This window comes from Cyclopterus lumpus, chromosome 19 (assembly GCF_009769545.1).
Source record: "Cyclopterus lumpus isolate fCycLum1 chromosome 19, fCycLum1.pri, whole genome shotgun sequence".
In the NCBI taxonomy this organism is placed as follows: domain Eukaryota; kingdom Metazoa; phylum Chordata; class Actinopteri; order Perciformes; family Cyclopteridae; genus Cyclopterus; species Cyclopterus lumpus.
Window position 1 is genome coordinate 11,814,069 of NC_046984.1, and position 25,551 is coordinate 11,839,619.

At 41.1% G+C, this 25,551-nt stretch overlaps 3 protein-coding genes across 4 annotated transcripts; 2 read left to right on the forward strand and 1 right to left on the reverse strand.

Moving 5' to 3' along the window:
* The first annotated feature begins 5,367 nt into the window (after positions 1-5,367).
* On the forward strand, positions 5,368-8,146 carry pus3 (pseudouridylate synthase 3). 2 transcript variants are annotated; one of them, XM_034558753.1, is made up of 7 exons: positions 5,368-5,479; positions 5,759-6,173; positions 6,307-6,584; positions 6,676-6,859; positions 6,960-7,069; positions 7,197-7,369; positions 7,693-8,146. In XM_034558753.1, the coding sequence occupies exons 2-7, from the start codon at positions 5,763-5,765 to the stop codon at positions 7,977-7,979; spliced, it is 1,443 nt and encodes a 480-aa protein (XP_034414644.1). In that variant the 5' UTR covers positions 5,368-5,479; positions 5,759-5,762; the 3' UTR covers positions 7,980-8,146. The 2 variants fall into 2 exon arrangements, with proteins under 2 accessions (XP_034414644.1, XP_034414643.1); XM_034558752.1 differs by having other exon boundaries at positions 5,378-5,479; positions 5,762-6,173; positions 7,693-8,065.
* A 99-nt stretch (positions 8,147-8,245) lies between these two features.
* On the forward strand, positions 8,246-11,705 carry dcakd (dephospho-CoA kinase domain containing). The gene is made up of 5 exons (XM_034559473.1): positions 8,246-8,556; positions 9,238-9,349; positions 9,869-10,072; positions 10,554-10,641; positions 10,812-11,705. Exons 2-5 carry the CDS (start codon positions 9,238-9,240, stop codon positions 11,095-11,097), a joined length of 690 nt encoding a protein of 229 aa, XP_034415364.1. The 5' UTR covers positions 8,246-8,556; the 3' UTR covers positions 11,098-11,705.
* A 9,965-nt stretch (positions 11,706-21,670) lies between these two features.
* On the reverse strand, positions 21,671-25,314 carry LOC117748873 (C1q-related factor-like). Its single transcript, XM_034558990.1, has 2 exons — positions 24,658-25,314; positions 21,671-21,850 (listed from the first exon to the last, which is right to left on the reverse strand). The coding sequence occupies exons 1-2, from the start codon at positions 25,294-25,296 to the stop codon at positions 21,671-21,673; spliced, it is 819 nt and encodes a 272-aa protein (XP_034414881.1). The 5' UTR covers positions 25,297-25,314.
* Between the last annotated feature and the right edge of the window lie 237 nt (positions 25,315-25,551).

Genomic DNA, 25,551 nt, shown 5'->3' on the forward strand with positions numbered 1-25,551 from the left:
CTTATCTGGATTCAAAGTATAGATAGTTGATAGTTTTTCCAGCATCTTTGTGCATTTCTCTGATTGCTGCTCATTGTAAGTTTTAGTTTTGTTGACAAATTATTTCACTTCACAGGATCAATAAAAAAACAAAATTACAACAATATTGTATTGTTTCTTTTAGTCAATAAGCTATTAAGCACAATAGACCCAAGCTGTCGACTACATTTGTAATTTTGTTTGTAAGTCTATAATGACTTACTTTTTTATAATTTTATTATGCATGTTAAGTTTTTTTTGTTGTTTTTTTTTCTGAGAAGGTTGTGTTAATGAGGATGGGAGTGAATATTTTTTGTGGATGTTTTTTCAAAATGAACAAAAAGCCACAAAAAATAAGGTACACCACATACAGATATGGGAAGAAGTCAAATCCAAGTATCGATAAACCACAAATGAATATTACATTTTAGCATTGAAATGTGGAATTTACAAATGATGCATTTGTGGCTGATTAGTTATAAATAGAAGCACGTGATTGTTGTGTAACACACAATGCTACAATAACAGCTGTTGCATAATATTATCTCCTCAAAGCTAACCTCAAACAAATGTGTTGTAAGTTGTGGTTTCAAATGGACACATTTCCCTCAATAGTGGTCAGTGAAGGAATGTAAGGAAACATGGACTGGTATGTGTAAACGATACCATATGGTGGGAGACACATCATTTACTTAAACTACAAACATGTCCCCTGGCCCTGAGAGCATGTTGATTGATGGACCAGATCCGGAGCAACATTAACAGTTTACTGGCTGACGGACTCACTCAGTCCACTTCTAAGTTCTCAGATATAAAGAAAAGTCACAAATGTTGCTCACACATGCACAATTTACACCGATTTGATTCATGAAATAAATAAGACAGATGTAAGGCAGGGAGCACTTGTAAAATTGCATTCCTTTTCAGGCTGATTATGAATACAAAAATGTAGATCCTGCACTTGGATGATAAAGGTAGCATGGAATGCGCAGTATCCAAACTAAATAACCGATGAGTCCGATCTGAAATGTCTACGGATAATAACACGAAACACATGACATCATGGAAAAATATGCTACTCCCACTGAGTCCAGGTCCTCTAAGCTTTGGCACATTCCATAGAACGAGCCATATAAGGTAACCTTTTACTTTTTACTTTTTATTTTTTACTATAGAAAGCCATTATTGTACAATAAGCTGATAATATTCGAGCAAAATACCCCCACAACCCCACCTCTTTCCTCGACAATTATCCTTATCAGGAGGAAATCGGACACGTCTTGTGGAATTCAAAACAGGAAAAGCAAAGAAAGGGAACAAGAATGTTCTCCCTCTAATTCCAGCACTATGGTAATCACTTTACTTCCTTTTCCCATGAAATCCTTCAAGACGTGCAGGCACTGTGTTATTGTGTTCCTACAAACTCCTCCAAAAACACGCCACACTCCATCACTCCATTAAAGGGGAAGTGATGGCAACCCCGATGCCCATTTCAAAAGTGGAATGGGGCCCTGCTGTGGTTGTACACCTCACATTGCAGAAATTAGCAAGTCTGTCAAACAAGTCCGCAACTAGAGTTCAATTAACCTTTTGAAAATAACAAAATAGATTGCATTCATCAGAACTTAAGCTCAACCGCAGTTATCCACATTATTCATCTTCCATCTCTTCAGCATGAATTTCTTTGCAGGCTAATAAGAACAAGCTGATGTGGCCTACAACTCACGAGGACACGGAAATGACTTGTTCAAAAAGAGCCTGCTGTGGTTCAGTGGTTAATGAGTGGAAATGGTGTGGTGGAAATGTGTCATTAGTGTTCTTCTGTGTATCTGATACTGAAATCTGAAAGCAGAGGGACAATAACAAATCATATTATGGTCTAGTCTTCTTGTGTTTTGGCTCATTTAGGCAGACAGAACCTGTCTGCAGGACGGCATTGGGAAGGAGGCAGGAGCGAGAGGGGGAGGGGGGGAGGGGGGGGGGGGGGGGGGGGGAGGGGCAAATATTTTATCAATAAGTATAAGACTCTGTTAATCTGGGTCAGACCTCCTAACCATGTGTGGGGTGGAGCTCTGGTCATTCAATTGAAGTATACCAAGTTTCGGTTTAATGAATGCTGAAAGACATTTAAGTGTTTTTCGACATCACATTTGTTTTCTCTAAAGGAGATTGAAAAGGTTAGTTTCCATTACAATGAGGACAGAGAAAAAGAGTTGAATTTCTGACATTATGTCTGAAATTAGAAAGCAGCACGGTCTCTTTACAGCCTGATGCACCCTGGCTTGAGCTCTAAGAAAGCAGGCAAAAAAAAGGGAAAACACTGAGGATATGGACATAGAAAAAGACTTGAATGGATATAAAGAGATGTGAAGAATGGAAGACACTGGCAGCGTGTCACAAGCATCCCAGCCACTCACTCGACTGTGAAAACGATGATTATTGTGCTGCAGCCAGAGGCCTCGGTCCCTTTCCAGCCGGTGGAGTCGGGTTAGGCTTCCTGCTGCTGCTGGTGAAGAAGCTCTGAGGAAGACTTTGGTCCTCAAAAGGATGGAAGAAGCACCGAAGCAAGTTCCAGTAGACGGATCCAAGTGCTCAGACACTTTGAACTGCGACAGAAAGAAAAGAGCATTTCTATATTTATTTGAGAATAAAGATTCCTATTATCTTGATATTTTTCTGTATGTTTATCAAATATCTTGTGTGGAATTCACTGGGAGAGCCAATTACGAGTTTTAACAGTGCAGTAAAGTGTAGTGACAGAAAACCTTATAAGATACAGTCAAAGGGATTTATATTGGGAAGTAATGACACATTTGTAAGATACATTATAAGTACAACTCTCTGCCTAAACCATCCTACTCTAAAGTGATTACTTTCAGAACACAACAAAGGGAAAAGTTTCCCACAGCTAGAATGACTAAATTACACATTTTAAAACATTGAACAATACTTCAATAAGTTATTGAAGACATGTCACAAGGCCTCTCCCATGATGCCGAGCTTTGGCTTTTGCTTTGACCCTTCAGGATTTTTGGAAACCGGCGTAAAAATATGAAATTATTTTTATTTTTTTTAAAAATATTTTTAAAACAAGCTCATCCACTGGGCCAATATTCACATTCTATTTTTAAAGCATATAGGGGTTATAACCTGATATTAAGATTGTCATATTGTATTCTCCCTTTAAACTGTCCTTTAGATGGAGAGTGCCATCGACAACAAAACCCAAAAGGTGACCCATGAATACAGCCCAGAGAAGAGACACGCCATATTCATGTTTTGTATTAGCAAGAGGCTAAATGAACCCAGTGACATACATATTCAAAGCCCCTATTGACAGCACATTTGCCATCGCTTTTAGCTGTAAGCGTTGTTAGCACGGTTATCTATGAGCCACCGTCTCAGGCGTTGACATCTTGAGAGCCGTGAGAGGCAATATAAATGCTCCCGAAAATACTAAAATGCTCAGTCAATCATTACTGGAGAAGCAGTTATGTACTGAACAATATCTCCTCAAAAAGTGTTTGTAAATCTAAATAACATTTTCATCTATTTTACACAGATAATTGTTTGACACTTACTTTTCGAAAGTGGAATACACACTTTTCTTACATTTCCACACGATACACTTTGAAGGAAAGACATGTCAATATGTGCTCTGAGTTGGTGTTATGCAGAACCATGTTTAGACAGAGCCACAAACCCCAGAGGTGGCCTTTAAGCGCAACTCTTTGTGTGTCGTAATCCATGTGACAGTTCAGGTGCTGTGGTGCAAACGGCTTCATTTACTGGTCCACCAGTGTGGGCTGGAAGAACCATGATGCCGCGCCTGATTCTTGCTTGCGTGGTGAAGAGTCAAGATTGTGGATAGGACAAGGAGAAAGTACGCACAACAGTCTGCTGGGAAATCTCCTTTCAAGTTAACAGACATTTCATTTCTGTGAACAAATGACACATGGAGTATTTCCTGGCCGTGTGGTCCTCCTCAGAGTTCTGCTGTCTGCATTTGTCTTGGAGAAAAATCATGTAACATGTAACTCTCTGGATGATTTAGTCATTTACTAAATAATCTATATGCACTTTCCAACAATTTGCATGATAAAATATTCATGCAAGAAATGGTAATGCAGACATTTGAAAAGTAACGACATGAATGATAATGAAGCCTATCTCATCCTGTTTGCCCCAGGTGGTGAAGTCCGGAATTAATTTGATTTTACAGAGAAAGAAAAAGAATCTGTCTGACCAGTCTTTGAGTTCATTTGCTGCTAGTAATTTACAACCTTTTTACCCGGTCCATGTCCATGTCCATGCATTTTCGCCTCAACATAAAATAAAAAAGCTATGAAAACCTGAGCTGGTCATCGTGGTCAAGCACAGCCAACTTCTCACATCACTATTCACCCATTTTATTTGCTTTTCCAATCTATTCTTTATTTAAATTTGACATGAAGATTAAACATGAAGTTCATATGATCATGTCACTGATATGTTTGAAAACAACTGACACTTTATTGCTTCTTTCTTACTGACAAATGGACATATTGTGCATCTATAATGGCCTGTTATAATAGTCTCATGTTTACATTTCATGCTACTGGGAATATTTTCAATAAATGTGTGATAAATTCTGTCTGAGTGGTTTAATGTGCATGTTTAACAAATGATTTGACATACAACCATTTGTTAAGGTTTTCTTTTGAGCTGAATTTGAACGTACAGATGAACCGTTTTGCATGGGCCTGAACATATTTTGTGTCTAGATTTAGATCCTTTCTCTGCTGAGCACAAAATGATTCTGAGATATTCTTTAAACATTTTTAAAGTTTCTTATTTGTGGACCTTTGAACAGAACTGGAGTTTGGTTCAAACAGGGCATCTCTTGTCTGCAGTCGAGGCTGAGAGCCACAGGTCATCATGTTATGTTATAGTAAGTCCAAATAATAAGTGGTAGCCACAGTATGAAACCAGTGAACTGTACACTGAGCATTCATGTTCACCAGTACAGGAACATACACAGTGATATACAGGAATAAAGGGACAGCATATCAACCACAGGGAGTAGAATTTAATGAACATGACACTCTTGCATGCTGCGGTTTGGTTCTTTGGCTCTTTTTTTTTTTAGGAGTTTTGAGCATGCAGTTCATTTAAAAAAAAAGCACGTTTGTCCTTAAGAGGTTCAATTAAATTGAACAAACTTTTGAGGAATTGTGTTCTTTATTCACATTATTATTTGGGTAGACCTAGTAAGGCATACCTTTCGCAAAACAAATACTTCTCAAGCACGGATGTAACCATTTAAGTAATAAACTACATTTCCCGGAAACCTCCCTTCAGGAAATGCGTACGGTTTCAAAATGAGTCCGACTCGAGCAAACCACGAAAAGTAACGTGTGCGCCATCAACCAAGAAAAACAAACGAGACAAGAAGTTTATCAGCGACATTGAAACAAAAAAGGTAGAGTAACTGTTTTATTGCGACATTATTTACGGCCAGCACTTGCTTTAATATCCGCCATGTAACAGAGCTCACGAGCTGAGCGAACAGGCTGTAAATGTAGCGTGTAGCTCGTCATAGCTGTGAGGCTGTTAGGCTGCATGTTGAGTTAACATCAACTGTGAATGAAGCAAATGTACAAGATATACTGCTTACGTTGGTTTGAATTAAACATGTCTACGTGCATGTTAGTTGACATTTGTAGTCATTAAAGTTGTCCTCTCTCCATTTCTTGTGAAGCAGCATGTCAGAGGCTTTAATCAGGCGAATAAAGGAGCTGGAGGCAGACCTGGAGAAGCTCAAGTCCCAGCTGAAGGAGAGGAGTGGACCCGGAGATGACGTGGAGCTGACGTCCGATCCATCCCCTCTTGAAAACACAGACTGTAAATCCAATACTCGCACCAGTAAAAAGGGTAAGAAAGCAGGCAAAGAGCGTCCTTTTGACTTCCATGCCAGCCCTCGGCGCCATGCGGCTCTGCGGCTGGCTTACCTGGGATGGTCCTACCAGGGGTTTGCGGTCCAGGAGAACACCGACAACACTGTGGAGGCCAGGCTCTTTGAAGCTTTGCTAAAGACACGGTTGATTCAGGATCGACAGAGCTCCAACTACCACCGGTGTGGTCGCACCGATAAAGGAGTCAGTGCTTTTTCCCAAGTGAGTTCACCTAGACTCAAAGTATCATTTATTGACTGCTTGGAGAGATTTAACTCCATAAATCAGGGATCATGAGGCAGCAGCATAAACAATAAAATGGCCTGCATACATGAACACTGTCTTTTCTCCACAGGTCATAACCATTGATTTGCGCTCCACACAGTTTTGTGGCGGACTGGGAGTCACGGTCCCTGAACATGTTGTTGTTGGTGCCAAGAATAAAGCTACTGGTGCTGAGCTTCCGTATGTGAAGATGCTGAACAGAGTCCTGCCCCAGGACATTAGGATCTTAGACTGGTCACCAGTAGCAGAGGGCTTCAGTGCACGCTTCGACTGTCAGTCGCGCACGTACCGGTACTACTTCCCCCGTGGATCGTTGGATGTGACGTTGATGGCAGATGCTGCAAAAAGGTGGGTGAAGACACAAAGTGTTGAACCCTGATGTCACCCCTCGAAGTCCCCGTTTTTATTTATATATTTAGAGCCTATTAACACTCAACAGATACGAGGGCACTTATGACTTTCGCAACCTGTGCAAAATGGATGTGGGCAACGGAGTCCTGCAGTTTGAGAGGACCATCTTGTCAGCATCAGTCAAGCCTGTGCGGCCTCAGCTCGTCTCCAGCGCCGACCAGTATGACCTCTTCATATTTGAGATCAAAGGACTGGGCTTCCTTTACCACCAGGTATCAAGAGAAACTCACTCAGGGTTGTTTTCTTTTTCATTGATGATTCATGACATTTGCATTCTCTTACGGCAGTGAATTTCCCACTGTTATGCTGCAGGTACGATGCATGATGGCACTGCTTCTCCTGATAGGGCAGAAATTGGAAGCCCCGGAGATAATTAATCAACTCCTGGATGTTCAGAGCAACCCCAGGAAGCCCCAATACAGGTGTGAATGGAGGAACGTTTTCCATATCCTACACAAGTATAACAAATGTATCTCCTGTGCAAGCTTCATCAATAATGGTAACAAACATACAGTGGAACTACAATTGCATCTCCTGTATTGTCTCTAGCATGGCTGTGGACTACCCGCTGGTGCTTTACGACTGCCACTTTGAAGGTTTGAGCTGGAAACAGGAGACTGAAGAGGTGACCCACGTCCTGTCTGCACTACAGCAACACTGGACCCAGAGTACAGTCAGGACCCACGTCCTCCATGGGATGATCCAGGGGTTGGAGGCCAGAGGTGAGATGTTGAAATAAACGGACCCTGACAACCTCATCACTTTTTTTTAAATGTCATGGACTGGGATAATAATTTCGGAATCCAACATCAGCCCAGAACAACATCCACAACAGACCATGTATACTGTAATTATATTAATATATTCTTTAGTTTTTTTTTACTCTACACAAAAATATGTGTATATTTTCTGACATTTTGACAAGGTAATGCATTAGATCATTTACCTCCATATGCATGCTTTCAATACTTATATTGGACCCAGTCTATTATATATATCAAAACGTCTACTAAATATAAATTGTTTCACTTGTTTCCATCCACAGGTGGACTGTCCTCTAATCATTGCTTGCTAATAGAAGGCAGCAGGCAGAGAAACTACCGGCCGCTGCTGGAGCGTCCGTGCTGCGAGAGCCTGGAGTCCAGAATAAACCATTTTGTCAAAAGAGGAAGGCTGGAACGGGAAGAAGGGGAGAATGGAGGCAAAACGCTCCACAGAGGAAAAAGGTCCAAACATTCCCACAATCCCCCCAGTCTGCCTGTACTGTCAGAGATGCCATCTTCAAAACAAAGTACAGATCAACAAGCTGAACATGTTCTCACAGGAGAATGAACTTGTTGTAATTTTATTTTTATTGTTGATTTAAAAATATTGTTTTTACGTTTTATTTCATGAAACAAAACAATGGATTTATTTCATAAAACTGTGTTTGCATTTGTTTGCATTTTCATTCATGCAAATATTTTTTTGCATTGAAATAAACACGTTTTGGAGATGGTGTCTGTCGTTGAGTTTGGTTTTCAACACTGTCGTATTCCCTCAAGTTGTGAATGGGGAAATCAGCGAGGCGGAACCAACGTAAAGAAACGTCGGAAGATGTTTGAGGTGGCACTCGTCACACTCAGAAGCTAGGTCATTAGCAATCACTTGGTTAAAAGTCCAATTTAAAGACAACAATTTCTAACAATACGACTGTCTCCGACCTTTTCGTGTTTTAATAGGACGGAGCGGAAATGTCCGCGACCTCGTTTCATTGCATATTTAATGTGACTATGACCTGATAAAGACTCGTGCTAACGTTAGCTTGTCAGCAATCGTGGTTGTTTACTGCCCCGCCGCTGTGGCTGCGCACCCGACGGGACTCGCGCTGCACGCTCCGTTCATTAAAGGAGTATAACGCGATCACGAGGTGAGTTCAAAAGCAACACTACTTCGTGGAAGTCTCTGATAAAACTGTGACGAAGTCACTTAAGTGTTTGTAAGCAGCCGGTCGTTCTCTGCAGTGTTTTTATAACGTGAGTTGGTTCCAACGTTAAGAAGCTGTACAGCCTGTTCCGGTTTATTTTGGTGCCAAGTCAAGAATAACTTCAGCGCTGTCAAAACAAGCCGAGTTTACACCAGGAGTACATGAGCTGCGTGCAGCGCAACACCTCCACAGCAGGGGGCGTGTTGTTAAACCTCATGACACCTTTTATAATCTGGAAATACTTGACATTTATGTGGCCCCTTCTTGGATATTTGTTAGTTAAATATGGCAACAACTCCTTGTATATAGACACTACGGTGTATTTGCTGTATATTCCTGTTCATTTACTTTGTGTATTTCCACTTCAAGTGGAAAGTATATGTATGTATATATATATATTTTTTCACACATTAATTAAAAAAATGAATAATGCTGGCATAAAAACAACTTTGTGTCTAAAGCTGGATTTGTTTGTAAATAAGAGCAATATATATATATATATATATATATATATATATATATATATATATATATATTGCAGCATTATTATTTTTGTATACATTTCTGTTGCCGTAACAGTACTATTACTGTACTGCTTGGACATCTCTGTGTTTTTGCGTCCAGATGTTCCTGGTGGGGCTGACAGGAGGCATAGCCTCAGGGAAAAGCGCAGTGTCTTCAATGCTGCGGGAGCTTGGGTGCCCCATTATTGATGCAGATGTTGTGGCCAGGAGAGGTAGGCGAATGTCCCAAACTAGTTCGATTTACAACGTTAATACAAACTCGGTTGAATCACCTGTCGAAACTGTCATGAAGCTGAACCCGCAAATAAACACCATATTCACCCCTATGGCTTGCGTCACTGATGTTACTAATGTTTATTATTATACTGAAAGGACATAAAGAGACCTGTAGGAGGTTCATTAAATGATTGAAGAGAGTGCATGAATCATGACGTCTGTCTCCGTTGACTGCAGGGAGGATGATGTAGTTACGTGGTGAAGATAAAAAGGTCACAGAACTAGGTGAAAAGTGTCCAGTTTATCCATCCATCCATCCATTTTCAATACAGGCATTGTGCTAAAGATATGAGTCTGTTACAAAATAGATTTCAATCGTCCTTCCAATATATCTTTTATCAATCTATGTGCAACAATATTGCGTTATTGACTCGATCATTAAAATAAACTTCTTTTTTTTCCCATTGTTTTGTGAGTTAAAAAGACCAAATGTTGTTGCCTTTTCTCGATAACAGTTGTGGAGCCGCACACTCCTGCCTATTCTCGCATCGTCTACCACTTTGGGCCAGAGATCCTACTCGAGAACGGAGAGATCGACAGGCAGAAGCTGGGTGAACTCATCTTCGCCAACGAGGAAAAGAGGAAGCTGCTGAACTCCATCACCCACCCAGAGATCCATAAAGCAATGCTCAAAGAGATCCTGCTCTACTTTCTCAGAGGTGAGGGAGGAACTTAGTTCGGTATCTGGTAACATTGAAAAAGGAGGATCATTTACTGAAAGTGAGCGACGGCTGTTTTGTAGTGCAGCAATGGGCGTTGGAGTCTTTGGCTATTTCTCACAACGCTGTATTTGCTATCTGTGAGCCAAATAGTGAGATATTTTAGAATATTACCACAATTTATGGTGGCAGGTGAAGGCAACTGAGATAAAAGTAGTAAATAGGTGCTGCACACAGATCTTTTAAACTATCACTTTATAATAATTTTAAAAAAAGTAAAACCTACTGCACCAGTCATAACTCCCACTCGCCATATAAATGTTTTAGCACCTCGAGATCTCTCAAGTGCCTTAAAATAAACTGCGGCAGTTTTTGTGTGTTACAGAAAAAGAATGATTCTGTTACCCTTATTTTCACAATGTTAGTGCGAATGTGTTGACACTAATTGATTCTGTTTCACCATCTTCTTCTGTCTCCCTAGGGTACCGCTATGTGGTGCTGGATGTGCCCCTTCTCTTTGAAACCAGACGTCTCACTCAGTTTCTCAACCACACTGTCGTAGTTTACTGGTAAGACACTTTTGAAGCTCGTCTGTGACATAAACTGGCCACTAAGCCCAGTTTTGTGAGTTATTGGTTACCTCTCTGGAGCCCTCTGTGTGCCTGGTGAGCATGACTCACCGCCTCTGGATTTTTTAACAAGGCACCAAAAATAACTTCCATTGTCTGTTCCTTTTCAGTGACCCTGCCACTCAGCTCTTGCGCCTGATGCAGAGGGACGGCCTGACCCAGGAGCAGGCCGAGCAGCGCGTGGCTGCACAGATGCCGCTGAACGAAAAGCGCGGCATGGCCAATCACGTTATCGAGAACTCTGGCAGCCGAGAGGACGCCCACCGGCAGGTCCTGAAATTGCACACAAAGTTGGAGGACTCCATGGACTTCCTCTTAGTGAGGGTCATTGCTCTTGCTGCCACGACTGGTCTGGGTGGGATCCTGCTGTATGCAGCCAAGATACTTTTGTCCTAACAGCAGAGATGAGGTGGAGGAGAAAGTTTGGTCCGCGATCCGGTGAGAGATGAGTGTGTGAATCGAAGCAGGCGAAGTCCCGTCGGGAGGTCCCGGTGCAATTTACTGTGAGATTAGTTTCCCAGCACCCACCACTACAGTTCAGTGGCGTGACATGCTCTGTTTGCAGTTAACACTGACTTACACTATTGACACAAAATGCACTGCCAAATGTGGTTTGGCGTGAGGAGTCTGAACGTGCAATCTCACTTGTTTTTGCTCAGAGACATTAAAAATATGAAGGTGATACCTTTGAGTCTCGATGCAGACTCAAAGGTCTGCATCGAGACTCAAAGCATTTTTTTTGTTTGCAATTTTCCACCTTAATTTTAAGTACAAAATGCCAGCGCTATTTCCAGTGACGAATATTTTTTTAATTGGTTGCAATACTCATAGGGAAAAAAAATCATTAAATGCCCAATATGAACGATCCGATGCCTACAGAATATGTTATGATTGCATGTTAATAACCTGTATAATCAAGATTTATGACAGCACTATTTGACAATCCATTTTGAATGGGAACAGTCAATTTACATATACTAACAGACTTAATGTATGTATATATATATATATATATATATATATATATATATATATATATATATATATATATATTCACTGTATTTTCTTACACTTGAAGCTTCCCTCTGTAACTACTAAGTCTGTGGTTTAGTTTTTCTGTGCACACACACTTGTTACTAAAACACAGCATTTGAAACACAAGCTGCTTAACTGAAATATAAATGATGCAATAATACTGTTTTAAAGTAACAACGGTCTCAGTTTATAATTTTTGAAACCTTAGTTTTATTGCTGGAGGCCTTTTCTTTCTCAACATTATTTATCATATTTACTGTGCAGACTGATGGTTCTGCAGTTTAACATTAAGGCTGTTTTCAAATGTTTCTCCTGAAGCTGGAGAAAGTTTCCCTGTGGTCACTTTAAATCTGAATTTATTACATATTTGTTCAAGCAGGTTCTTGTGACATTACAACTTATTTGGAATTTCTTTCTTGTCGCACACAAAGATTTGGGACTTAAAATATCCACTTTGCATACGCTGGGATTTTACTGCACGAGAAAGAGAAGTGTAGTAGTTTGAAGAATGTTTCATAAGGTAATTTTGCTTCTTTTGCTGAAAAAACATATTGAACTCAATTGATCATCAAAGCAGAGGGGTTTTATATGTTTTTAAAAGATCTTTGAACAACTTTGTATACAGACATTAGACTATATAATAGTTTAAAGTTAATGATGACATGAAAGGGGGTGTTAAGTACTCCAGTAAACTCAGGGACTTTTAAGAGATAGATTAAAATAAGACTGCTGACATATCGTGACTTTTATCACCAGCATGGGTGAAACTCCAAAAGCACCGGATCTTATATTTAATACAACTCAGTAGTGTATATCTTCCAAGTGAATGCCCAGAGCTTTCAAACCACACATTTCCAGTTTGTAACACAGGCGTAGTATTTTATGTCTCAAGCCCAATCCAGGGATCATCATCTGAGCTTCTTTCAGAGACACAGACAGGACTGTATTCAACTGTTTTCACAGGATGAGTAGGACCCAGGAAATAAATTGTGTAAAGTGCACCTATCAAGGCTGTTTATTGTATTGACTGATCGATGGGAAAAACGTGTGTTAGAATTTCCCAGAGCCCAAGGAGACGTCTTCAAATGTCTTGTTTTGTCCGATGTAAAATCATGTCTGACGATGAAAAGAATACAAGTTGGCATTTGAATATCAAAATAGTATTTTTTTCAGTTTATCAAATAACCGATTAATTGACAAATTGTTGCAGCTCGAGCCCCAATGATAAAATCTATAAATCATATCAGCAATATTGAAACTTATCAACCAACCAAATATTCAAACACAGTGAACACAGTTTCTTCAGGAGAAGAAAATAATTAACTTGTGTCAACGGTCAGTTGTGATGTCCTTGCTCTCATCCACATTAAAACTTAGGCCTAAAATTCATGCCCAGGGGCAGGCGTGGTGACATCATCTTGGCACTGAGGTCCGTCAAAGCCCCTACTGGTCTGCTATTTGTTTGTATCAAGCCACAGCAGAATTAATGCAGAGTGACGCGGTGGGTGGGGGGCAATGAACCAAGGCTGCATGGCTACGTGTACATATAATATAATATATACATCGTAGCCACAGACACAATGTAATCTTCAAACAGTACATACAAATGTCCATAAAACAAAGCCAGGATGAAGAGCATGGGCTATTGTTAGGTTGCTTTAAATACAACAATGAAAACCGTGATTCGATGTAGAGGTGTATACTGGTATTGACTATGATCATTCAAAACTAAATACTCATGTCATGTTAATAATACACATATGATCATGTCCTGTAATTAATCCAGCACCTCCTAAATAATTACAGATATGGTTAGAGACTCTCTCCACCTCCCTATGCTCGTGTTTTGAGCGTAATCAATTTGACCAAAAAAAAGAGACAAAGCGTACAATAAACATGTACTTATAAAATGTTCTCCAGCTATTGCGATACAAATCTTTGCTGCGAGTTTCTTTCTTTTTTTTGCCCCGATAATCGCGTGTGACATTGTGATACCTCTAATTCAAAGGGCAACACGCATCACAGCAGCCAGCTGTTCGGGAGAGATTTCCGAGTGTGCCTTTTCTCCGTCTCTCTCAGACACAGACAGAGGCCAGATGCAGTGCGGGGAAGGAAGACTATATCTGTACCAGCAAGTGTGAATGCTGCAGGCACGGAAGGGTGGTGAAGTCTCAGTCTGAATATAAATTGGGTTTAATTCTGAAGGTGTCAAGCTAAAAGGTGAAAGTCTGAAGTTGCCTTGTTACACTTTGTGTAAGTGCATAGATACCCCACTTTATTGTGTGCGGTGGGTCCTCCACAGGAGCAAATCATTTCCTGATGGCAGGGGGTAAAGACTTCCATAATCTCAGCATCATGTTCAGAGAGCTGGCCTAAGGCACCGCAGTGTGTCTACATCTTGGAATCTCCTATCTGAGGGTTTTTATTGACAGCTGCTTGGGAAAAGGCCAACAAAATATTTTTTTTAAAAGCGTTGCACCAAACTCTAATGTTGATAATTGACGGTCTAACAATGTTTTAATAACTATTTCATTAGTCAGTTGTTTTGAGTCTGAATTGTTCACTCGAGGGGCTAATTCTTTATTTATTTTTTTCATTTCCACAACGAAAGAACGTGTCGCCCTAAAGGGTAACAAACTTTCAGTATTCATCAGTGGTTGTTATTTCAGATGTGCCCTTTTACTGAATTATGAATGAATAAAAGACATTTGCAGTTATAGACACATTTTAGTATTTTTTTTTGGGGGGGGGGGATGTAATAGCAATATCACATTAGACCTCTTCTCAGGACTGTCTTGTAGCAGCTGTTAGGATGAGACGACTTACACCTCTATGATTCTTATTGGTACGTTAACTTTGCCCCAGGAGTGTAAAGGAACTAACAAAGTCAGTGCATTTACATATTTGCTGTGGTCCCTTTTCACAGAAGACATCTTGATGTCACAGTAGGAAAAGCACAGGTTTAAATGATATAACTAATGATGGCCGAATAGATTGTTACTTAAATAAAAGTACTAAAACAAGGATTCAGGAATCAAGAATAATTTAAATCTCCTCCGGGTAATGAGTTTCACTATTACACAAGGTTTAACTGTGACTAGTCCAAAATACTGAACATGAAGAAAACCTGCATAGGTAGATAGTTGCCGGACGCTGGTCAGAGCAGGCCGAAGCTATACGCTATGATAAGTTCTCTACACACATTTACATGGGGTGAGTAATTGATTTACAAAGGATCCTCTTTGGGGTTTTCTTTTAAATGAGATTGACTGTATATATTGACTGTATATGACCTTCCCGTCACCCATTGGTTCGCGTTCTGCCGTTTTCAAGCCTGGAGTTCGACATTTTGGTCGTCACCATCCTGGCTTTTTGCAACCAGAACTGACACCAGAGGATGGAGCTCATTTTTAGTCAAGCAAATTCACTTTCACGAGCTGAATAGACACTGTGAAAGGGTTGAAGTTGTAAGGCAACGACCTCTAAATGTACCCTGCCTTATCATCTAGTATATTCTAAATGGGACCGTAATTTACCAAATGAACACCACATTGTATTAAAGAAGATTTGAAAAGTGGGGTAATTTTCCACAAACTGTTTTCAAATGTATGTGCTGAAGCTAGGGGTGAGTAATTGATTTACAAAGAATCATTTTTGTGGTGACTATTTTCTTTTAAATGAGATTGAAATGCTTCATGCTGAGGACGGATTAGCGCTTTGAATCTATTCAATATTCATTTATCAGGATCACTTCTTTGAGAAAAAACATGTTTTGACCTGGGTTTTTATCACTTTGATGAAGCACAAAATTAACAAGAAGAGCAATGATGAAGAACCCACAAGGCCACTGGTAGCGTGGCCGCTCTCCCTTTGCACAAATGCAGCTCGACACCAACGGGTAGAATAAACTGGCCCGAGCAACTGTAACGACTTTAGTGTTCTTGAACTCTGGCATCTTGTGTCATGCTGAGGAAGAGGCACATGCAGCGCCGCCGTAGCCTGTTGTCAGGCTGCATCCACGAGACTGCGGTGAGGTGAAGAGACAGGCAACACGCCAGCGGAGCGTCCCCGGCCACATGACTCAGCCTGTCCCTGCGCGTTAGCCCCGGTTCAGTCAGGGCCATGAGGGAACAAGGCCGTTGGTATTGAGTCACTGACACACTGGACAGTCCCCACATCAAGCATGATGATGGTCGGAGAAAGTGGAGGATGCACGTTGCCATGCACACACACACTCACACACACACACACACACACACACACACACACACACACACACACACACACACATCTACTGTAATGAAAGGGGAGGAATTTGCGCTTGCACGCTTGTCTCACAAGTTACAAGTGGTCACAATATTTTGACCACAAATTAAACTCTCACAAATGTGATGAATGCATTAATTTCCTTCCTCATAAAAGGTTTTTACGAATAAAAAAAAATAGAAAAAGTATTTAAGCCGACGGCATAGACGTGGACGTAGTCACCTTCACGTCGACATTTTGGTCGTCGCCATCCTGGCTTTTTGCAAGAATTATTGCAGAATTATTTCTGCAACCAGAGGAGTCACCTGCAGTCTTCCCTTTTCCCCGCCTTTGTTGGCACATTGCTGCATAACTTGGCGTGTTACAGCCACCTGTGGATTAGTGGAGTAGTGTGAAACCATTAGCAGGAATGTGTGTGTACCCTGTCACTGCTGGCGCGTGCACCTGCATGTGTGTCATTGTGCGTGAGACAAACAAAACAGGCACCCTCTCTTAAAGAAGATCAAATCAAACGCTCCATACCACCACTACAGAGGAAATACCTTAAATGCCCAATTTGCTTTAATCAGCCAACTTTTTGAACCAGTTGCTTTTCTCCCGCTCGAAGGTTGACACACAACACGAGAACGGTGATATGAAATTGAATATACAGCCTGTGAAATCACGTGTATTTTGTGTTTTTTGTTGTTTAGCTATGAAAGCCGGTCAGGGTTCTCCGCTTTAACTACTAAAATATCTTTAAAGCACCTTTTGTCAGATACTAGATCTAGTTGATCTGGATACTAGTTGGCACAACCTTCATAACTACTACGAGCAACATGCAAACATCGTTTGTTTTAGAGCATACGTTCAATAAGGAATAGTGAGTCAAAAGGATCCACAGTAAGCAGGTCTGGGGGGGGGAATGCATATCCTTTCTTGAGCATTATGACTTAAAGGCAGTAATAAATTAAAAAACAATTCACCAAGAGAGCTTATCACAAATGCATATCTCCCCACTGGCTTTGCTGACCACTCATCCATAAAGCTGAGACTGATGAGAGAGCAGCAGAAAGTGATGAGAGCATTGTGCTTCTCACAATACAAGACAGATTTAAGGTCTCACAGAGACAGCACCCTGCTACCTCTTTGTAATCATGTCGTTTATTGTGTTCTTTGAGATTTCGAGGGCATATCAGGTTTCCATGTTAACAGAGCCCTCCTTATGAAAGCATGACAGGATTGTAGACGTGATGTTGTATAAAAGGAATATTTAATTTGTTAACCTACCATATTCATTGATGCATAAACATGCCACCATTCACCATGCAAGTCCACATTTGAAAATAATGTATCAGACATCTTTGTTTTTTATAGTCAGTAATAGTTTTCAGAATGGTATGTTGTATTTCAGATCGAAGCTTTAAGGATTAGTTCAGAAAGTAATGCACGCCTGAAATTTAGTGCAGACATTCATGAGGCCTAGCGACTTTGGTGATCACCTGACTTTTCCTTTAGCATCGTCAGCAGGTCCTTTTTTTGGGTCTTTTAGTGAAATATTAATATTAACTAATATTAATATTAACTATTGGATATGTTATCGTGACGTTTTGTATAGAAATTCATTTTTCCCAAATGATTAATCCAAATGACTTTTGTGATCAACTGACTTTTCCTCTTGTGCCATCATGAGGTTTTGAGTGAAATGTCAACTATTGGGTAGATTATTATGACATGTGGTATGCATATTCATGTCTTCCTGACGCTGAATTGTACTGATTTCTTCTAACGCCATCATCAGGTCAGTATTTAAAACATTGAAACTTTGGTTTCTAACAAAATTCATGCAAAAGAATGTCATTCCTATCACCCCAGCTGTACGTACGTACTTACCGATGTACGTAACAGTGAACACATCACCTGCAATCGAAATGTAGGAATAACACCGTTCCTGTAAAGTCGGGTAATTTACTGTTACAACCATTAAAAGGCAAAAGCAGCATGTGTAAACATGCAGTTTACCTTCAGCAGCTTGCATAGAATGTGCTCGTTGCATGAGAGTTGTTATTGTTGTTGGACCCTGGTCGCAGCTGGACAATGCTACACGCTCGGTTACGTAAACCTAAACTAAGATGGTGAACATTATACCATGCTTAACATCAGCATGTTATCATTATCATTGAGTGCAGCCTCACCAAGATACTCTCATGGCTGTGTAGACTCTCAGTAATGTTTTCTTCTGGGTTCTCCGGTGTGTGTGTGTGTGTGTGTGTGTGTGTGTGTGTGTGTGTGTGTGTGTGTGTGTGTGTGTGTGTGTGTCATGCCAAACATATTAAAATAACTGAATTAGTCCACGTGGGTCTATTTGTGAGTAGAGATTTCTCTTGTGTTAAAATCTAAGAAAACATCTTAGGTGGCCGTGCACACACGTAAAACCACTGGTGCATGTAAGTGTGTGCAGGCTGAGCGGTTGTTGGGAGGAAGTGTAGTACATGAGCAAGAAGGGCTATTTAACTTGACAATTAAAGCATCTGCCTCTACTTTGGATCTCCCCTGGTGAGGTAAGTGGGGATGCTAAAGATAACAACACCGAGGGCTCATTAACGTCACTTCAGACATTTCAGACGAGGTACTCTGTCCAAGCCTAGCCTTCTCCTGTCTCATTGAGACTACAGACACATGCAGAGACACACGCGCACGCTGACCGGCACGCTGGCCAAAACATTCACACACATGGACCCACAAGCACGCACGCACACACTCTGCAGCAGCCTGATAAGGCTCACGCCTGCACCAATTGGCCCCTGCAAATGTCAAACAGGAGCCATCTCAGTTTACTGATTGCGAGTGGGAGGAAGTGAATGAATCAAAAATTTCCTTCAGTTTCGTTTGCCTTCGCCGGAGATTACCTCAATTAAAACCAGTTTGGAGTAGAGACATAATCTTTCAAATCCTTCGACTTATACATGATGAAAAGAAGGTGCGGTGGAAAATCTCCACGGCCGAGTGCAAGAGACGAAAGCTCACGTCGACAAAAAGCAGCTTACAAGCACGTCTCAGAGGAATACTTACCTTCAAACCCCGGACCTGAATAAAGTCAGGGAGGAATGTGAAATGTGAGTCTAAGGTTCAAGTGCCGCATACAGTACAGATGCTGTTTCATCACATATTAAAACCTCGGCCCCAGAGTGTCCTGGTGGGTAGGTTGTTCAACTAAAGTCACCATCAAAACCAAACACCCCCTGAGGATGGGTTTCTGTCACCACACAAGCACAATAGCTTGAGTGAGGATCACCCAGTTTTGCAGGATCAGGCAAAGACGGTGCCTGCCAAGAGAATTGTTCTAAGTTTTACGCAAAGGCTTCCACAGATGGTTTTAGGCTTACCCCTGTTTCTTGTGTGAGCTCAATAAATGGCTCCAAAAAGGATGGGTAGATGGCCAAATAAGGGGTTCAGTTTTATCTATGCAACACAATGCAATAATTTGTATCATTTGCTAACACGAGGGCACATCCAAAGTCCTTTTGTGCACTGGGAAATAATTATTTTTTTTAATTCAGGTGCATTTTCATCTGACTCTCTTCACTCACATATTTTAAAAATGATACATACTTTTAAATCTTCTGGTCTCTTAAGCTGTTTTATATAAGAATGTTTTTCGTGCATTTGCGTTTCTCCTGCAGGGCTTCAGGAAAAGTACAGATGTTGCAGACTCTCGGGCAATGTTCAGTTCCAATGGTTTCAGCAGTGAAAGCTGTTTCTCGCAGACCGGGGGCATTTGTCTTTGACATTGTGACATGAAGTCTCTAATTTGAAGATGTGCTCATACACCCTGCAAGGAGAAAGCAGCCTGTGCTAGTGCTCAGCTGCCCCTTGGCTCGAGTGACCTCTGCTTAGGCACGGACCCTCAGTCTTAATTGTGTCTGGAGGAATTCTGCTGTCTTAAGACAAGCTTAAGTTTAGACCGGAGGGCTTCCTGGCCTTCACTACAGCGAGCCGTTCAACAGGAAACAGGATGCTCTTGCACTGCTCAGTGTGGAAATCTTGTCTCAACTCGACACCAATTTACAGCTCACAAACAAAATGCTGAATTTAATTACACTTGAGAGGAAACACTGGACTGGCATTCAGTATTATCAGTGTGTTAAAAAAATGATTTCCATGTTTACATATTATGACACCCTCAAAACTTTAGTTTATGAACTCTTAACTTGGTGTTTCAAACTAAATAAGAGACAGTTTTGGACCCTGCGTGGCCCATGTCAAAGGCAAAACTATGTCCAAAGAATTTCAGAATATCAAAGAGAGCTTTTAAGAAAACAGACAAATATACTGTTTTTCACAGTTTAGTCCCGGAAGCTATTTTCCTGTCTCTGACACTTGTGTCGCAGTCCCGACGGAGCCTAATTTGCCCTCGATTACATGGCGACACTGATCTAAGCTTCGTCATGATATGTTATAACACCCGTCCACTGACTTTTTACCACTTAATCTCAGTGTCTTTACACACATTAGAGGAAACACACATCTCTCCTTTGATTGTGATAACAAATAATCATCTCCTGCTCTTCATCTGGCATTTAACACAGCTGTGATTTCTCCCCTTTCCCTCAGTGATCATCTCTGTGTTGATTACCTCTCGCCGCACTGGCGTGGCTGTCTTATGTGTAACGTTTGCAGGACTAAAGGCTGGCTTTACGTGAACATTAGAGTTTAAAACAACAGATGAAAAAATGGATTAGGTGACATTAACCACATAATGTGTGAGGAAATGCGAAAAAAAACCTTTTTAATGAAAAAGTCATGGACATTAAAATGAAATGCAACAGCAATAAAAGTTCCTTAATCCCACACCCATTTAAACTTTGTTTAAAATTACTGTACTTCTCTTTATCAGATGTGGAAACATACAGAATATTTTCACAGGTGTTGCATGCATGAGTTAAATAAATAAATCTTTACAATTGAGCACATTACGTGATATATTGTACAACTATCGATCAACAGCTATATTTTTTAAATAGACACGCAATATGGTGTATCTACACTACTTTGATTGTGTTCAGACATCGAGATTCAATATCAAATTTACAGTTTATACACTAACAATATGCCAAATATAATGGGCTGATATGACATGATTTTCCAAATCATCACACTGAGACACAATACAGTCTGTGACATTGTCTGCCATTGAAAAACAATCATTATCTCTTTTTGGCATCCACTTTTTGACTAATTAGAATTTCTTGGGACAGAAAACATCTCCTCAGTCTTTGAAGCACAACATCTTATCGCACAAACAGCATGAGAAAACATAGTTTTAACAGAATCTAAACTGCACATTTACCGCGACTGTTAGATTTCCAGACTTGAAATTGAAATGACAGCTCAAAAATGATTGTGAGGCTTTTTCACTTTCAGAATTGTTACTGAACCTCAGACACGTGACGTGACTGTCACCGTTTTGTTGCTTGCTTGCGTCCATTAGAATAGGCACCCCGTATGCAATGGGACATGTGGATGAGGAGGTAGACAGTTGCAGATAACCACAGATCCAAACATCTGTAAAAACAATCTGACTGTGGATCAGTGGCTATGGGCAACATTAACCTCACTGTGAAAGTCAGGCAGGTGAATGTCTTCTGGCTGTGACCTTTCACCTCTGAGCCCACGTCCTGTCTGGTCTTCAGTCAGCATAGAGGATGAACCCTGAAAAGGTGCTATATTTGTTGCTGTTGCCCCCGTGAGCCTTGCCCCCATCCAATTTGATGAAAACCTCATCGCCTGCATCCAGATGAAGGATGGCACTGTTGCTGGCGTAGTCATAACTCTGGTCCTGGTCTTGAGCGATGGCACTGGCTCTGACCTGGAATATGATTTGCACACACGGACAACACACGGTAGAATGCTGAGGAAAAGATCTACAATGAAGATTTGTTTAATTAACGTACAGATATTAGCTAAATTAATCAATTCATCATAAAATGCAAACATGTGAATTGATATTACTATGACATTACTGAAGTCAATGGTGACATTGAAACAAATGGTTCATTTGATGCGCGCTAACATTAACAGACTATCCGCTTCCCCTGTTGACATGAGACAATACTTGTTTTTATGTATGAGTTAAATCTTATTTTAAGAAAAGCGTATTCGCAAGACGCGTGGACTGAATTTGAGAGTTTGTGTAAAGTGTGTCCCCTGTGGTGAATATCTTGTTTTCCCTCATGACTCAGCTGAAAGGGTCATGCTTGAGTCAGTCTGCCTCTGAGGAAGGATGGCAGTGCATACTTTCGCTTTGCCTCGTGTTCGTTGGCCTCTTACATCCACCTTTTTCTGAGTGGAGCACTGATAATGCCGTGTTTATCCCGAATATAAGTGTCATCGTGTCAACGTAGGGTAATAGATCTGGAGCATAACACCCGAATATCTTCCGCACGTTCCGTGTAAAAAGTGAAGCTGGGTGAAGTTGCTTTGCATGTAGAGTTTTATCCGCTCTAAGCTTTAGCTTATGTATAAATGATCCGTGTTGCCAGGTTGGCTGTTACGCTGCAACGTCATCATACACAACATAAAAGTGTAATCCCTAATTCAACCAGATTCTGGCGACAGGTTCTGAATGAAGTTAGAACCCAAATAAGAATATGGAGTTCCTATTAGTGCCAAATGCAGAGCAAACGTGTTTGTCAAGAAGCTGCATTGGTTTGAGCCACAGATGACAGCATGATGATGGATCTCTGAGACATGAGGGAAATGCAGCCTGAACTCTGTATCCACCATCTGCAGCAGGACAATGTCCACCTCTCACAAAAATAAACTGATTGAAAACAAAATGTACTGTAATATTGTTTCATAAATGCAAAACAATCGTCTAACTTGTATAGTCATTTTAACCAGGGATGTGTTTAGTATTGTGACTCACCCAACATCACTTTGCCCCACTGGACCAAATACATATATCATTATTTATCTTATTGTTGTTTCTCTTCATTTGTTTGCATGTTTTCCTAAAGCCAAGTGTACATGCCTGTTCTTAATTGGTCCTCCCTAATCACATAAAGACTGCATTTGTGTGTTGGTGTTTTGTAACTATTAGCATCAACATTGATATTAAGATTTGGCAACATTTTCAGTGACACTTTAATCTATCTATCTAAAATAATACATGCTTCTACTAAGGAATTCATGTATTAATGTTTAGGTAATGTGGAGCTCCTAGTTTCTTAAGAAAGTTTGAGATTGTAATAGATTAGATTTGACAATATTAAATGATAAACTGTAAACTAATAAATGTATTTTTACATAGCACAATATCTACAATGCCATTGCCTTCCAAAGAAAGCTGAGGGAGGCAGTTTAAGAAAGTCTAAGCAAATCAATAGTCAGCCAACAGGTGAATCCTTCTGATTATAACATCTAGCTCCCAGTTCTCACACTGTCTCCAGTAAGTAGCCTATACCTGTCTCTTTAGTCTAGTTAGTTAAAGTGTAAAGTCAGCAGGTTTTGTCGACTGTTCACCTATACCTTTAGTATTACCATTATATTGACTTTTCACTTCCCATTTCAAAATTGTATTTGCATTTTACGCCTTTTCTTTTTTACTATGTAATGTTGCACAATGTGTGTGTTTGGACATACTATTTGACATCATGTAGTTTACCAGCATCAGGCTCAGGGGTCCTCATCAAGGACATCATGTCATTAAGCTGACAGTAACAATAGAGGGTTATGGGGTAACACGAGTACCTAACAATCTAATGCTATGGATGAGCTGTGGTTGTCTTGGATTGCTGTGTAATGTATGTTATTCCTTCGGGAGAAAATAAGGCATTATACCTTACAGTATGATGCAGATTAATATGACAGCAAAATGTGTTTAGCATGGTGTATCTCGCTATGCAACCTAGTTAGACACCAACAACTACGGCCACAGAATTGAACCCACAGTTCTATGTAACAGTCTCCATAAAAAAGATCTCTATTAGCTTTACAAATATACTGGATCGCATTCAAATGTACAGGTGTTACTTTCTCCACTCGCTGGAGCCTTTTTGCAGATGTTTGTAGGAAAATGTCCAGCCTCAGATTTACATGGTGTTTGATCAATGTCATCACCTGGGGCTTTAAAGACATTACAAAAGTTGAGTGAATATCATGGTTCGATATTGAAACGCCTGGATCTGACAGGCGGACTGATAACGCATACTAGCACATCGTGGTTCCAGGAAGTGTGTTGTATTTCAAAGGGCACCAGCTTTGAACTAGCCACTACCCCAGGCTGTGTTTTGATGTGTGCAGACTTGAGATAGCGCTGCCCTCCTTCCACTCACTTCAACGTGGACATCATTGGATGTGTAATATGCACAGATGCACAATCTGGCAGCATGCCACTGTGCATTGTCATAATCTTGGACTATAACACCAGACCAAGTCAGATTTAAAATCACTATTCACATGAATGCATGACTACTCAATTTAGACTGCAAGCACACTGGTTACACTCTTCCCTGAGCATTTTCATGCGGGTTCATCCCAGTGTATGATTCATGGTTCTTAACTTATAAGGGATAAGTCTTTACTATTTGTGATGCAAAACTGTTATTTTCCATTTGTCAAATTCAACATGAAATAATGAAACATTCTCTCTAAAGAGTTAAAAGTGTTACCCACCAGACCATTCTTGATCAGGTCAGCCCACATGCTGGTGCCATCTCCTCCTCTCATCAGCACATTGTAGATGAAAAAGTAGGTGCCAGGAATCTTACAGGTGAACTTGCCGGTTGCGCCCTCAAAGTTACCGCCGATATTTGTCACCACGTCATCAAATCGTAGAATATCGTAACCTTCTTGAGGGTTTCGTAGTCCTGCAAAAAACGCCACCCGAGGTGTGGTGTTGTATGTGGTTGTGCTAACTGCCCCTCTACCCCCTAATCCCAGAATCCCAGTACGCACAATGTCCACACCATCTCCCGGTGGACCCTTAGGTCCTGGTGGGCCTGGCTCTCCAGGTGGTCCTGGGGCTCCAGGCTTACCTGGACGTCCTGGTTTGCCCTGTGGGCCATGAGCACTGTAAGTAGGCAGCGGTGGGCCGATGCTGTGGTCACTCAGATCCGCATCATTGTCCACCCGTAGGCCAGCGGTTGCTGTATCGGTCCCTGCGTGCAACCCTGGGTCCGCCGTGGGGAAGGGGTCACAAACCATGCGGCAGGTGCCCAGCATCTCGTAGTGGCTCGCACTGTCATCTATGCCACCTGTGCCAACGGAGCTGACCAGCACAGGGATGAGGACCACCAGAATCAGGACCAGCATGACCCCCACAGCAGCTGCCACCAGGGTCTTCCGCCCGATGCTCAGCCGGGGAAGGGGCTGCGCTGCCAGCGTGGAACTCTCCGGGGTGGAAATGGTGACTGTGGGGAGTGCGTCCACCTGGCAGAACGCAGACACAATGAGGATCTCCGATGGTGGAGTTGGTGCCCAGGGAGAGCTGGTATGAGTGTGTGAGTGAATGACTGAGCTGTGTAGGAGTAAGAGAGAGGGAGTGGAGCAAGGGACCGAAGTGATCAA

What these genes read in the sequence shown, in the direction of transcription:
- pus3 (XM_034558753.1), top strand. Translation starts at nt 5,763, where the DNA reads ATGTCAGAGGCTTTAATCAGGCGAATAAAGGAGCTGGAGGCAGACCTG. An exon ending in GAGTCAGTGCTTTTTCCCAA is followed by an intron (nt 6,174 to 6,306) that starts GTGAGTTCACCT and finishes TTTTCTCCACAG; the next exon opens with GTCATAACCATTGATTTGCG. An exon ending in TGGGCTTCCTTTACCACCAG is followed by an intron (nt 6,860 to 6,959) that starts GTATCAAGAGAA and finishes GTTATGCTGCAG; the next exon opens with GTACGATGCATGATGGCACT.
- dcakd (XM_034559473.1), top strand. Translation starts at nt 9,238, where the DNA reads ATGTTCCTGGTGGGGCTGACAGGAGGCATAGCCTCAGGGAAAAGCGCA. An exon ending in AGATGTTGTGGCCAGGAGAG is followed by an intron (nt 9,350 to 9,868) that starts GTAGGCGAATGT and finishes TCTCGATAACAG; the next exon opens with TTGTGGAGCCGCACACTCCT. An exon ending in CCTGCTCTACTTTCTCAGAG is followed by an intron (nt 10,073 to 10,553) that starts GTGAGGGAGGAA and finishes CTGTCTCCCTAG; the next exon opens with GGTACCGCTATGTGGTGCTG.
- LOC117748873 (XM_034558990.1), bottom strand. Translation starts at nt 25,296, where the DNA reads ATGCTGGTCCTGATTCTGGTGGTCCTCATCCCTGTGCTGGTCAGCTCC. An exon ending in ACCTGATCAAGAATGGTCTG is followed by an intron (nt 21,851 to 24,657) that starts GTGGGTAACACT and finishes ATCATATTCCAG; the next exon opens with GTCAGAGCCAGTGCCATCGC.